This window comes from Puma concolor, chromosome D3, assembly GCF_028749965.1.
Source record: "Puma concolor isolate L17-30 chromosome D3, mPumCon1.1.hap2, whole genome shotgun sequence".
In the NCBI taxonomy this organism is placed as follows: domain Eukaryota; kingdom Metazoa; phylum Chordata; class Mammalia; order Carnivora; family Felidae; genus Puma; species Puma concolor.
This window is the reverse complement of record NC_141678.1, coordinates 29,949,882-29,963,963: the sequence shown is the minus strand read 5'-3', so window position 1 is coordinate 29,963,963 and position 14,082 is coordinate 29,949,882. Positions and strand designations below refer to the sequence as shown.

General features: G+C 43.1%; 1 gene segment (V, D, J or C); it reads right to left on the bottom strand.

The window, feature by feature from the left end:
* Positions 1 to 2,491: 2,491 nt before the first annotated feature.
* LOC112870509 (immunoglobulin lambda constant 1-like) lies at positions 2,492 to 6,352 on the bottom strand. The segment is given in 3 exon segments: positions 2,492 to 2,951; positions 4,276 to 4,394; positions 6,157 to 6,352. Coding segments are annotated over 3 exon segments (588 nt in total).
* Positions 6,353 to 14,082: the final 7,730 nt, after the last annotated feature.

Genomic DNA, 14,082 nt, shown 5'->3' with positions numbered 1-14,082 from the left:
TCGGGTTCAGTCACTTTGCACAGAACTGCCAGGCACCAAGGTTTCTGTGTTTCTCATGGTTAGGATCTATCCACCCACCCAACTATCTATCCACCCATTTACCCATCCAATTACTAACCTACCCATGAACTCATCAATACATTTACTCATCACCTATCCATCAATCATCCATCCATCTATCTACACGTCCACCCATCTACCCACACATCTATCAATCGTCCACCTATCTCTGTTCATGCACCCACCCACCCACCCAACTACCCATCCATCCATCCATCCATCCACCCACACATCCATCAATCATTCACCCATGCACATATCTATCTATTCACTCCTTCCTTCCTTCCTTCCTTCCTTCCTTCCTTCCTTCCTTCCCTTCCTTCCTTCCTTCAAACTTTCTTGGTAGCCTTGCAGTTACCAGGTACTGAATGGAAGATGAGATAAAGAGTCTGCAGTCCTAGGAAGAGACTGCACTCAGTGAAGGTCCTGGAAGAAGGAGGTGAGAGACCCAGAGGTATGCCCTCTAGGATTCCAGGATTCTGAGCAGAGCTCAGGGAGGCAGCCAGGGGCCAGCACCAGACCCAGGCTGGGGTGGGGAGAGGGCTGAGTGTAGGGTGAGGACTCTGCTACCCTCTCTTGTGAGCTACACAAACCTCCAGCTATAGCCTTGAATCTGCTTGTCCCTTTCCTGGGCCACACCTGGCTCTGTTTGTCACCTGTCCCACGCCCCACTGACCATAGGGTCAGTTTCTCTTCCCCTTATTTCTCCCCTTTTATCATCCTGAGTTCTGGTTTAGATCAAAGTTAAGATTAACTTTAGCTTGGGGGTTCCCATGGGTGGCCAGCAAGGCCACTAGAATTGGGGGAGGCAACTTACTCTAACCCCCTTTAGCTTTATGCCTCACTGCCCCTGCAGGCCCAGGGCCTCCATGCCAAATTCCTTTATGTAGTTATCCTCCTATTTCCTGGCAGGCTGGCCCTTGAAGCCTCTCACCCAGCAGTCCTTGGGCAGAGGGAAACGTTGGAGCCCAGAAAGGGGAAGCAACTTGCTCACAGTCACATAGCATGTCAGAGGCATCCCCTGGGCAAGAGCCCAGGAGATGACAGCAATAGCTGGGGGGGGGGGGGGGGTTAGTGAGGGTCATTGTGGATCAGGTACATCACAGACATTGTCTTGAACCCCCACACTTACCCTGTGGGGTAGAGACTAGTTATCTCCCCCTTGTACAGCTGAGGAAACTGAGGCCCACAGAGGGTTTGCATGTCACCCAAGGTCAAGGGCTGAGAAAGGCTGCATGTGAGTGAGGATCCCAGCCTGCCCAAATCTGGGGTATGGGCTCCTACCACAGAGTTTCCCCCAGGACCTTTGCCTGCTGGCCCTCCCTCTAGTCACCCATGGGTAGAGGGACCGTCACTGGGGTCTGCAGCCCCGGCTCAGCCTGCCATCCACTCTTGGGCTTCCTTTCTGCGCTTCTGAAAGGGAGTTGGGGCCACAGAATGACAGAGGGAGGTCACCCCATGTGAGCATGCCTGGTGCTTGGCAGAGGGCAGCTCTCCATACAGGAGCAGTTCTATGTGAGCTCAGGTAGGCCCCATCCTCTGCTGGACTCAGTTTCCCTGTCTATCAGATGGGAGGCCCCAGACTAGGAGTTGGGACATGTAGGAGTTGAGTCTGTCTTGTTAATAATTTTGGGCCTCAGTTTTCCTACCTGTGAAATGGGGCCATAATCCTGGCTGTCAACCTCACAGAATCTTTGAATGGCTCAGCTGAATAACATGTGTCCCCATGTTTTATAAATAGTATGGGCACAATAAGGCCACTCTATAATATCTTAGGGTACAGTTGCCTTTTGGAACCACAGATCTGGTCAGGGCCAAGGCCTTCAGGAGCTCTACCCCTGGGCTTGCTTCCTCTGAGCCCCATCCCTGTCCCTCTCCTGGGCTCTGGACATTCCAGTCAACTAGCAGGGCTCAGCATGTGCGTTCATGCCCTTGTCCTGCCTATCCCCTGCCTGTGGCACTGAGCACTCCTCCACCCTCGAGAACTCTTGCCCCTGGGACCCTGCCCTGGCCTGCCTCCCAGCATCCTCAGCACGTCCCTTCTCTGCATGGTGGCATCAGTGGGGGCATTCAAGGAAGGAAAGTGGACATCTCAGGAGGGGGTCTAATAGCAGACAGTGAGGCCCCAGGTCCAGGGAGGAGCTCAGACATTATCCAGGAGTCCATGGGCTTCAGTACTGCTGGTGACTGATGTGGTCCATGCAAGAAAAGCAAGCATACAGACATGGTGGAGGATAGTCTATCTTGGTTCGATTTGTATCTCCTATTCTGGAATATTCTCTGGCAATTCTGGATGAGAGTAAAACTACCCCTCAAAAAACATGAGGATGCCTTCTGCCAACTCCTTTCCCACAGGATGAAAAGAATGGTGTTCATGTTTGAAGATGGTTGAGTTTAGGGCACAAAGTGATGAACCCCAATGAGAACACGATTTCTGATTGAATGAAGGACTTTTTATTGAGCATTGATTGGGTGCAGGGAGAAGGGCTGGGATGATCCTGGTGGGAGGAGAGACCTTCCTGGAGGTCCATTGGCTGCACATCCTCTTGGGTGAGTGGGGGTCTCAGGCACCTAAGAGCACTCTGAGGGCACCACCCTCTTCTCCACGGTGCTCCCCTCGTGTGTGACCTGGCAGGTAAAATTGCTATAAGATTTCCACTTGTCAGGTGACAGACTCAGGTAGCTGCTGGCCACATACTTGTTGTTGCTCTGTTTGAAAGGCTTGGTGGTCTCCACGCCCTGGGTGACAGGGGTCCCTTCTGCCTTCCAGGTCACCGTCAAGTTGCCAGGGTAGAAGTCACTGATGAGGCACACCAGGATGGCCTTGTTGGCTCTGAGCTCCTCAGAGAAGGGCAGGAAGAGCATGACCAAGGGTGCGGACTTGGGCTGACCTGTGTGGACAGAGGAGAGGGGGGAGAAACACAGGGAGAGTCCAGGCTTTGGGCAGCCCTTTCCCCATCTATAGCCTCTGTGACTTTTCCCATGGTGGCCATGCTGGTTCACCCAGGGGATCCTCCTTTCCACTTCAGCCCTGGACAGCAGGCAGTTCCCCATGCTCCCAATAGCCCTTCCATGTCACCTCTCCCAGGTAGATGAAAGGTGCATCTGCAGCCTCGGTTTCCCCCTCAGCCCAGCATCTGGCCCCCATATCACTTCATTCTTCTGGATCCGGGTACTTCCCCTGTGAACTGCAGTCTACCACCTAGCCTGCCAACACAATCCTGATGACTGCTGACTTTAAGGGGCAGCTGTGTAGCTCTGAGCCTCCACTCACTCTCCCCTTGGTCACTCTCACCTTAGACAGGTGAGACACCTGGGGCCCTGGGATCATGGGGCTCCAGGGACAGAAAAAAACTCTTCCCATGGGACCTGCTCCTTTCTTTTCCTTTTTTAAAAAGTGTTTACTTATTTTTGAGAGAGAGAGAGAATGGGGGAGGGACAGAGGGAGAGGGAGACACAGAATCTGAAGCAGGCTCCAGGCTCTGAGTTGTCCGCACAGAGCCCAACATGGGGCTAGAACCCACTAACTGTGAGATCATGACCTGAGCCAAAGTTGGACGCGTAACCGACTGAGCCACCCAGGTGCCCCAGGACCCACTCCTTTCTGATCAATGTCCTGGGAGGGCCGTGCTTCTGGTCACCTTGTCCTGCATCACTCATGTCTCTGTGTCCCTGCATCCTCATAGCCTCATAGAGGCCCCGAGCGCTTCAGCCTGGACCAAACCAGACTGCTCTGTCCTCCTCCCATGGACCTCCTCTCGGGTTGCTCCTCTATGTTCCTGAAGGCTGAGGTCACAGCCCCAGCCATGTCCCCAACCTCGTGGATGGGCATCAAGCCCTTAGCCAAGACCCCAAACGACTCTCTCCAAGGCTGCCCCAGTGCCCCTAGTCAGAACCAGTCTCTGGACCCCACACAGGTGTCTGCTCTGGAAGAAGGGAAGGAGTCCCCAGTTTTGGACCAACGCCCCTAACCCAGGCCCTAGGACCTGACCACATTCAATTGTCAGACTCTAAAGGTAAATGCTTGTACCATTGAAGTTCTTCCTTCTGGTTTCCCTGAGACCAACCCACCTCCCCCAGATCCCACAGATTTGCTAAGGGCAAATCTTCCCTTAAGGCTGGGAAGCAGATAGGAAACGGCCTCCAGAGAAAAGTAACTTTCCTCAGACAACAGAGGGCTGGGACATGTTGGGAAATATGGTGAAAGCCACTTACCTAGGACGGTGAGCTGGGTTCCTTCACTGAAAACAAGCCAGGGTGATTGAGTTTCGGACCAAAACCCACCGGGCCAGCACCTGGGGCCTGCCCCGTGGGGGCCAGGCCAGAACAGGAACCTGTGATGGGCACAGGGCTGTAGCAGGTGGGGCTGGGCAGCCAGCCTCCCAGAAGCTGTGGCATACCTGGATGAGCCCACAGCCCTGAGGTGTCCCTGTGCCTAGCCCTCTGTTTGAGGCCAACTCCACCCATGGTCTTGTGTATTACCCCTTTCCAAGGCTGTCTTGGTCATCTCCTGATCCTCAGTGCTGACAGTGACACTGCATACAGTAGGTGTTCAATAAATCCTTGAGTGCCTCGTTCTTTCACATGGTGTGGCAGAGTGAGTCCTAAACTGGCTCAGACCTGTCTGACCTCTCTGGCCTCATTTAGGGCTTCTGAGGGTTCCTCTCCTACAATTTCTCATGGTCTAGCCAGGTGGCTTCCTCCCTGAGCCTACTGGTCTGGGACTGGGTCATTCCTGACTCATGGTGCTCCCATGTGAAGACCCACACACACACTTTTTCTCTACACATCAAAGACACAATTCAATTCCACCTCTTTTATGAAGCTTTCTCTGATCTCTCAGACCACTGTCTTTCTGAGACACCTGTCTGTCCATCTATCCATGTGTCCATCCATCCACCCATCATCCACATATCCATCCATTCATCCATCCACCCACCCATCCATCCAACAGTAGCTCCAGGCACTGTTTCACATGCTTGGACATGGCAGGCTCCCCTGGCTTTCATCTCCATCTCTCCCTGAAAGCTCTCAGGTCAGAACCAACAATGTCCTCTTCCTGGTCAATTCCCTAGTTCCTATTGTACATTATGGCTCTACAGGATTCAACAGAGAGTCAGCCTCTTTTTTCAGTGACTCTCTTCTTGTTGGCACCTGAGATCCCACATTCTTCTCCCCTGACTTCTCTTTCACCCCAGTCAATGCATGGCAGCTGACTCCCAGACTGGCACCCTGGGTCCTCCTCCTTCTTTGCCATCTTCCTACATTGTGGATTCCCACTACTGCCCATTTTGTAATGCTCGAGTCTATTCCAGCCCCAAACCCTCTCCTTGGCTCTCCTTAAATTACCTACTGACCATCTCCAGCTGGATGTCCAATAAGAATCTCAAACTCTCCGTGTCCAAATGAGACTGACCACCCTTTCCCCCTAACCCAGCCCTTTGTCTGTCTTCACCTTGTCACACGTGACCACGAGTGCTCTCACTACCCAACTCTCAGACCCAAAACCTGTCTTCTTAGATCGTGCATCTAAATATTCCCTTTTAAAGTTAAAACAAGGGGCACCTGGGTGGCTCAGTTGGTTGAGCGTCCGACTTCAGCTCAGGTCATGATCTCATGGTCTGTGAGTTCGAGCCCCGTGTCGGGCTCTGTGCTGACAGCTTGGAGCCTGAAGCCTGCTTCAGATTCTGTGTCTCCCTCTCTCTCTGACCCTCCCCCATTCATGCTCTGTCTCTGTCTCAAAAATAAATAATAAAACATTTAAAAAAATTTTTTTAATAAATAAATAAATAAAATTAAAACAAGACTCAGAATAATTGAGAAGCAATAGAATCACCCTCTGATACTCCAAAACCACAAGAAGCCCCAGGTTTTGCCTTTGCTGATGTTAACTCCTAACTGATACAAGGATGTGACATTAAGTTGGGGCTTATTGCATGCAAACATCTCCGCCAGAGGATTGGACCAGTGCATTTCCACCTTAGAAGCTAGTCCAGTCAGATGTTGTTGGTTTTGTGCTGCAATATGATTTTTGTTTTAAAATTATGATAATATTACATATATAACACAATTAAGCAATAAAATACATTTAAATACCTTTTTAAAGTGTAATATTTATCTCTCCATCTGTCCTGTTGTGTGTAGTGCCATTTTCCTCTTTTTTTCTTTTTCTTTCTTTCTTTCTTTCTTTCTTTCTTTCTTTCTTTCTTTCTTTCTGTGTATGTGTGGTAAAACATACATAGCATAAAATTTTACCAATCTCAGTCATTCTATGAGGCTAGCATTACCCTAATACCAACACCAGACAATGACATTATAAGAAAAGAAAACTACAGAACAATATCTCTTATTAATATAGATGCAAAAATCTTCAACAAAATATTTGCCAATTGAATACAAGAATGTATTAAAAGAATTATACACCACAACCAAGTGGGATTTATCCCAGGCATACAAGGCTGGTTCAGCATTTAAAAGTCAGTTAATGGGGGCGCCTGGGTGGCGCAGTCGGTTAAGCGTCCGACTTCAGCCAGGTCGCGATCTCGCGGTCCGTGAGTTCGAGCCCCGCGTCAGGCTCTGGGATGGCTCAGAGCCTGGAGCCTGTTTCCGATTCTGTGTCTCCCTCTCTCTCTGCCCCTCCCCCGTTCATGCTCTGTCTCTCCCTGTCCCAAAAATAAATAAACGTTAAAAAAAATTGTTAAAAGTCAGTTAATGTAATCTATCATGTCAACAAGCTAAAGAAGAACAAAATCACATGATCATATCAATAGATGCAGAAAAAGCATCTGACGTAACCCAACACCATTTATGACAAAAAAAAAAAAAAAAAACAAAACTCAGTAAACTAGGGCTAGAAGGGAATTTCCTCAAGTTGCTAAAAAATATCCACAAAAACCCCTACAGCTAACATCATATTTAATGGTGAAAAACTTGAAGCTTTCCTAATAAGGTCAGAACATGGTAAGGATGTCCCTTCTCACCACCACTTTTCAATATCATATTGGAAGTCCTAGCTAATGCAATAAGACAAGAAAAGGAAACAAAAGGTATACAGATTGGGAGAGAAGAAATAAAACTGTCTCTGTAAGTATGTGATTATGAAGAAAATCAAAAGAATTGACCAAAAAACTTCTGGAACTAGTAAGCAATTATAACAAGGTTACAGATACAAGATTAATATACAAGTCAATTACTTTTCTATATACTGACAATGACAAGTAGAATTTGAAATTAAAAACAGTACCATTTACATTATCATCCCCTTCAAAAGGAACTACTTAGGTATAAATCTAACAGAATATATACAAAATCTATATGAGGAGAACTACAAATTCTAATGAAAGAAATCAAAGAAAACCTAAGTAAATGGAAGAATATTCCATGTTCATGGATAGAAAGACTCCATATTATCAAGATGTCAGTTATTTTCAACTTGATCTATAGATTAAATGCAATCCCCAATCAAATTCACAGCAATATTGCTTTCCCAGAAAGATTTTGTGGATATTGGCAAACTGATTCTAAGGTTTATATAGAGGGGCAAAGGACTCAGAATAGCTAATACAATAGTGAAGGGAAAGAACAAACTTGGAAGGATGGCAGACATTATAAGGTTTTGAGAATCACTATAAAACTACAGTAATCAAGACAGTGTAGTATTGACATAAATACAGACCAGTGGAATAGAACAGAGAGCCCAGAAATAAACTCTCACACATACAACCAAATGATTTTTGACAAGGATGTCAAGGCCATTCAATGGGGAAAGGGCAGTCTTTTCAACAAATGGTGCTGGGAAACATGGATATTCACAGGCAGAAGAATGAAGTTGGACTCTTACCTAACACCATATACAAAATTAACTAAAAATGGATGAAAGGAATAAATATAAGAGCTAAAACAATAAAACTCTTAGGAAAAAAGCTAGAGGACAAAAGCTTTATAACATCAGATTGACAATGATTTCTTAGATATGACACTGAAATCACAGACAACAAAAGAAAAACTAGACAACTTTGACTTTTGAAATGAAAATTTCAAATTTTTGTACAACAGAAGACACTATCCACAGGGTGAAAAGGCAACCCACAGAATGGGAGAAAATATTTGCAAATCATATATGTAATAAAAGATTAATATCATAATATATAAGGAACTCCTGAAACTCAAGGGAAAAAACCAAACAACCCATTCAAAAATGGGCAACAGACTTGAACAGACATTTTTCCAAAGAAGATACACAAATGGCCAATAAACACATGAGAGATGCTCAATATTACCAATAATTAGTAAATGCAAATTAAAACTACAATGAGATACAACTTCACACTCATTGGGATGGCTACTGTTAAAATTACAAACTAGAAAACAAGTGTTGGTAAGGATGTAGAGAAATTGGAACATTTCTGCACTGTTAGTGCTCAAATACTGCATGATTCCACTTATGTGAGGTATTCAGAGTAGTCAAGATCATAAAAGCAGGAAGTAGAATGATGGTTTCCAGGGGGTTAAAAGATATAGAGTTTAAAAGGTATAGAGTTTCAGGGCACCTGAGTGGCTCAGTCAGTTAAGTGTCTGACTCTTGATTTTGTCTTAGGTCATGATCTCATGGTTCATGGGTTTGAGCCCCTCATCAGGCTCTGCACTGAGAGTGCAGAGTCTGCTTGGGATTCTCTCTCTTCTTCTATCCCTACCCTTCCCCCATTCTCTCTCTCAAAATAAATAATTTTTTAAAAAAGTATAGAGTTTCAGATTCACAAGATGCAAAGAGTTCTGGCAATGCGCAGTGGTGATGGCTGCACACCAAAGTGAATGTATTTAATACCACCAAACTCTACACTTAAAAGTAATTAGGCTGATATACTTTATGTTATGTGTGTTTTAACACGATAAAAAATTATATTTAAAGACAAAATAAGGGATACCCGGGTGGCTCAGTCGGTTGGGTGTCCGACTTCAGCTCAAGTCATGAGCTCACGGCTCGTGAGTTCAAGCCCCGCATCAGGCTTTGTGCTGACAGCTCAGAGCTTGGAGCCTGCTTCAGATTCTGTTTTCACCCTTCTGCCCCTCCCTTGCTCGTGCTCTGTCTCTGTCTCTCTCTAATATAAAATAAAACAAAAAAATAATAAAGACAAAATAAGACACACATGATCTTAAGGAAATATTGGGAAATAAAGAAAATCAAAGAAGAAACTTAAAGTTAAAATTATTTGTAAGTCCACTATGGATAAACATTATTAATAGTTTTAGTATATTTTCTTCTAGGCTTTTAAAAAAGTATATTATTGGGGCACCTGGCTGGCTCAGTTGGTAGAACATGGAACTCTTGATCTTGGGGTTGTGAGTTTGAGTCCCACATTGAGGGTAGGGTTTACTTAAAATAAATAAGTGTATTATTCATATTTTAAAACAAAATTTACGTGATACTTTTCTTCTTTTCTTTAGTCTCCAAATATTGTTATCTTTCCACATTTTTTCTTGTGGTTGATTTCAAGTTTCATAGCGTTGTGGTCTGAAAATATGCACAGTCTGATTTCAATTTTTTTGTGCTTATTGGGGGTTGATTTGTGTCCCAGTGTGTGATCTATTCTGGAGAATGTTCCATGTACACTGGAGGAGAATGTGTATTCTGCTGCTTCAGGATGAAATGTTCTGAATATATCTGATAAGTCCATCCAGTCCAGTGTGTCATTCAAAGCCATTGTTTCCTTGTTGATTTTCTGTTTAGATGATCTGTCCATTGTTGTAAGTGGGGCGTTGAAGTCCCCTACTGTTATGGTATTATTATCAATGAGTTTCTTTATGCTTGTGATTAATTAATTTACATATTTGAGTGCTCCCCCTTATTTTCTTATATAAGCTTTCCCCTCTAAGCACTGCTTCATCTATGTCCCATAAATATTGATATTTTGTATTTTCTTTTTCATCCACTTCAGTTCTCTAAACTTACACCCTTAAGAATTTAGAAAAATAAGATAAAAACAGAGAGGGAGACAAAACATAAGAGACTCTTAAATACAGAGAACAAATTGAGGGTTGCTGGAGGGGAGGTGGGTAGGAGGATGGGCAAAATGGGTGATGGGCATTAAGGGGGCACTTGTTGAGATGAGCACCAGGTGTTATATGTAAGTGATGAATCACTAAATTCTACTCCTGAAACCTATAATACACTGTTTGTTAACTTTGTTTAAAATTTTGGGGGGCTAAAAAAAAGAACATTTTAAAATAGAAATTAAGGGGAATTCACCATATGTATGATCAGATTGCTTCCTAACATACAAGGCAGATGCTGCCTAAAACAAACATTTACACACTCTGATTCTCTCCCAAGCAAGATAAAGCAGGTCATCTGGATCCACTGAGTTTGTATCTTGTTAATTCAACTCTTTCTATCAGGCTGGCAGTTTCTGGGGAGTATGATCTTAATACGGCTGTAAGTAGAGCCTGTGGTTGTGAATCTACTTCCATACTTTGTCACTGTAAATTTGCTTTCCTGGTTAAAGATTCTATTGTGATATATAGTTTCAATAAATCTTAAGTCCTTACATAAAAAAATAATTTAGAAAATCAAGAAAATCAACCCCAAGTAGAAGAAACAGTGAAGAGCAGAAATCAATGAAACTGAAACAGAGAAACATAGAGAAAACTAATAAGATAAAAATCTGATTTTTGAAAAATCAATACAATTGATAAATCTCTAACCATACTGAGCAAGTAAATGAGATAAGACAAATTGTCCATATCAGAAATAAAAGAGGGGTATTACTACAGATCCTGTAGTCACTAAAGTGCTAGGAAGGGAATACTAGAAAAAACCTTATGCTAATAAATCTCACCACTTAAATGAAATGGACCAATTCCTTAAAAGACACAAACATTTAAAGCTCACCTATATCTATTTTATTTTTTAAGCTTATGTACTTATTTTGAGAGACAGAGACCATGAGCAGGAAAGAGAGAGAGAGAGAGAGAGAGAGAGAATCTCAAGCAAGCTCCCCACAGCATGGAGCCCAACATGGGGCTCTGCCCTGACAGCACAGATCCTGCTTGGGATTCTCTCTCTCTTTCTCTCTCTCTGTCTCTCTCTTTCTCTCTCTCTCAAAATAAGTAAACATTTTTAAAAAAAGAAGTAATATTTCAAACCAATAACTTAACTTTACCTTAAGGAAATAGAAAAAGAAGAGCAAGTTAATTCCAAAGCTGACAGAAGGGAGGAAATAATAATGAGTAGAGTAGAATAAATGAATTAGAGAATATAAAACAATAGGGAGAATCAGTAAAACCAAAAGCTGCTTCTTCAAAGTTTAACAGCTTTGAGAAACATTTACTAGACTGACAAATACAAAAGAGAGAAGGTTCCAATTATCAAAGTCAGAACTGAAAGTTGGGACATCACTACACACCATGAAAAAGTGAAAAGGATTATAAGGAAATAATATGAACAACTGAATACCAACAAATCAGATAACCTAGATGAAATGAACAAATTCCTAGAAAGACACAAACTTCCAAAACTGACTCAAGAAGAAATAGAAAACCTGAACAGGCCTATAACAACTGAAGAGATTAAAATGGTAATCAAAATAACATTCCCACAAAGAAAAGCCCAGGACCAGATGGTTTTACCAGAAAGTCCTACTTTATTTAAAATTTATTTTAATTTTTAATTTTTGTGTACAAATATTTAAAGAAGGTGGCACCAATCCTTCACAAACTCTTCTGAAAAATAAAACAGAAACGAAAACTTCCTAACTCATTCTATGAGGCCAGAATTACCCTGATACCAAAGCTGAATGAAGACATCACAAAAAACCTGCAAACTAATATCTCTGATGAATACAATGCAAAAATGCTCAACAAAGTACTAGAAAAGTGAATCCAATAGCATATTAAAAAGAATCATACAGCAACTGGGGTTTATCCCAGGAATGCAAGAGTGGTTCAGCTTAAGAAAATCAATCAATAGAACATATCATAATGATGGAATTAAGGATGATAGCCACATGATCATCTCAAATGATGCAGAAATATATTTGACAAATTCAACAAAATTTCATGCCAAAACACTTTAAAAACTTGGAATGGAAGGGAACTTCCTCAACTTTATAAAGACCATCTATGAAAAATCCACATTGAACATCATATTCACTGGTGCTAGACTGAATGCTTTCCCCTCAAGTTTAGGAACCAGACAAAGATGCTTATTTTTGCTCCTTTCATTCATCACTGTACTGGTGAATGGCCAAACAAAATGTAATACACTTAAAGTGGAATCCTTCTCAGCAATAGAAAGGAACAGGCTATTGATAAATGGGATAACCTGAGTCAACTGCAAAGGCACTATACTGAATTAAAGAAGCCAGACTCAAAAGGTTCTGTATTTGGAATATTATTATTCAGTTATGAAAAGCATCGAACTATGATCCACCCCAAAATCTGAATGGACATCCAGAAAATTATGCTGGGTGAAAAAGCTAATCGCCAAATGTTACACAGTATATGATTCCATTTATACAACAATCTTGAAATGACAAAATTGGAAATGAAGGCCAAATTAGTAGTTTCCAGGAGGAAAGGAAGGAGCTTGGAAGGGAGGGAAGTGGGAGTGGCAATAGAAGAGCAAGGTGAGGAATCCGTGGAGAGGGAAATGTTCTGTACCTTAACTGTATCGATGTCAATATCCTGGTTGTATTTTACTATGGTTTTACAAGACATTACCACTAGGGGAAACTGGGTGAAAGGAACATGGGACCCCTCTGTATTGTTTCTTATAACTGTATGTGAATCTAAAATGATCTTGAAATTAAAAGTTTAATTTACAAAAAGGTTACATACTCCAAAATTCCATTTGTAAGATATTCTGGAAAAGGCAAAACTATAGGATCACAGAGAGATCAGTGGTTGCCATGGTTGGGCGGAGAAAGAGACTGAGGACAGAAGGGACACAGGGAAGTTTCAGTGAGGGTGGAAATGTTCTCTATCTTGATTGTGTTGATAGTTACATGATTCTATGATTTTATTAAAATTTAGGGGCGCCTGGGTGGCGCAGTCGGTTAAGCGTCCGACTTCAGCCAGGTCACGATCTCGCGGTCCGGGAGTTCGAGCCCCGCGTCAGGCTCTGGGCTGATGGCTCAGAGCCTGGAGCCTGTTTCCGATTCTGTGTCTCCCTCTCTCTCTGCCCCTCCCCCGTTCATGCTCTGTCTCTCTCTGTCCCAAAAATAAATAAAAACGTTGAAAAAAAAATTTAAAAAAAAATTTATATAATTACTATATGAAAGAGAGGGAATTTTACTCTGTGTAAGTTAAAATAAAATAGAAATAGAAAGATTGATATGGAACAGATTGTAACCTGTTTTAAAAAATCCTGGTTTTGTGGGGTGCCTGGGTGGCTCAGTTGATGAAGCGTCTGACTTCAGCTCAGGTCATGGTCTCACGGTTCATGGGTTTGAGCCCTGTGTCGGGCTTTGCGCTGACAGCTTGGAGCCTGGAGCCTGCTTGGGATTCTGTGTCTCCCTCTCTCTCTCTCTCCCTCCCCTACTTGTGCTATCTCTCTCTGTCTCTCAAAAGTAAATAAGTAAATATTTTTAAAAATTTTTAGGGGCGCCTGGGTGGCGCAGTCGGTTAAGCGTCCGACTTCAGCCAGGTCACGATCTCGCGGTCCGTGAGTTCGAGCCCCGCATCAAGCTCTGGGCTGATGGCTCAGAGCCTGGAGCCTGTTTCCGATTCTGTGTCTCCCTCTCTCTCTGCTCCTCCCCCGTTCATGCTCTGTCTCTCTGTCCCAAAAATAAATAAACGTTGAAAAAAAAAATTTAAAAAAAATTTTTAGATCCCGATTATGTTATTGCAGTCACCTAATATATATGCATACATATATACATACATACATGTATGCATATATACACATGTATGTATATGTATGTACGTATACATGTATACATGTATGTATATACATGTATGTATATATGTATGTGTATGTATGTAATGAGTTTCTTATTCCCTTCCATGGATATACCATAGTCTATC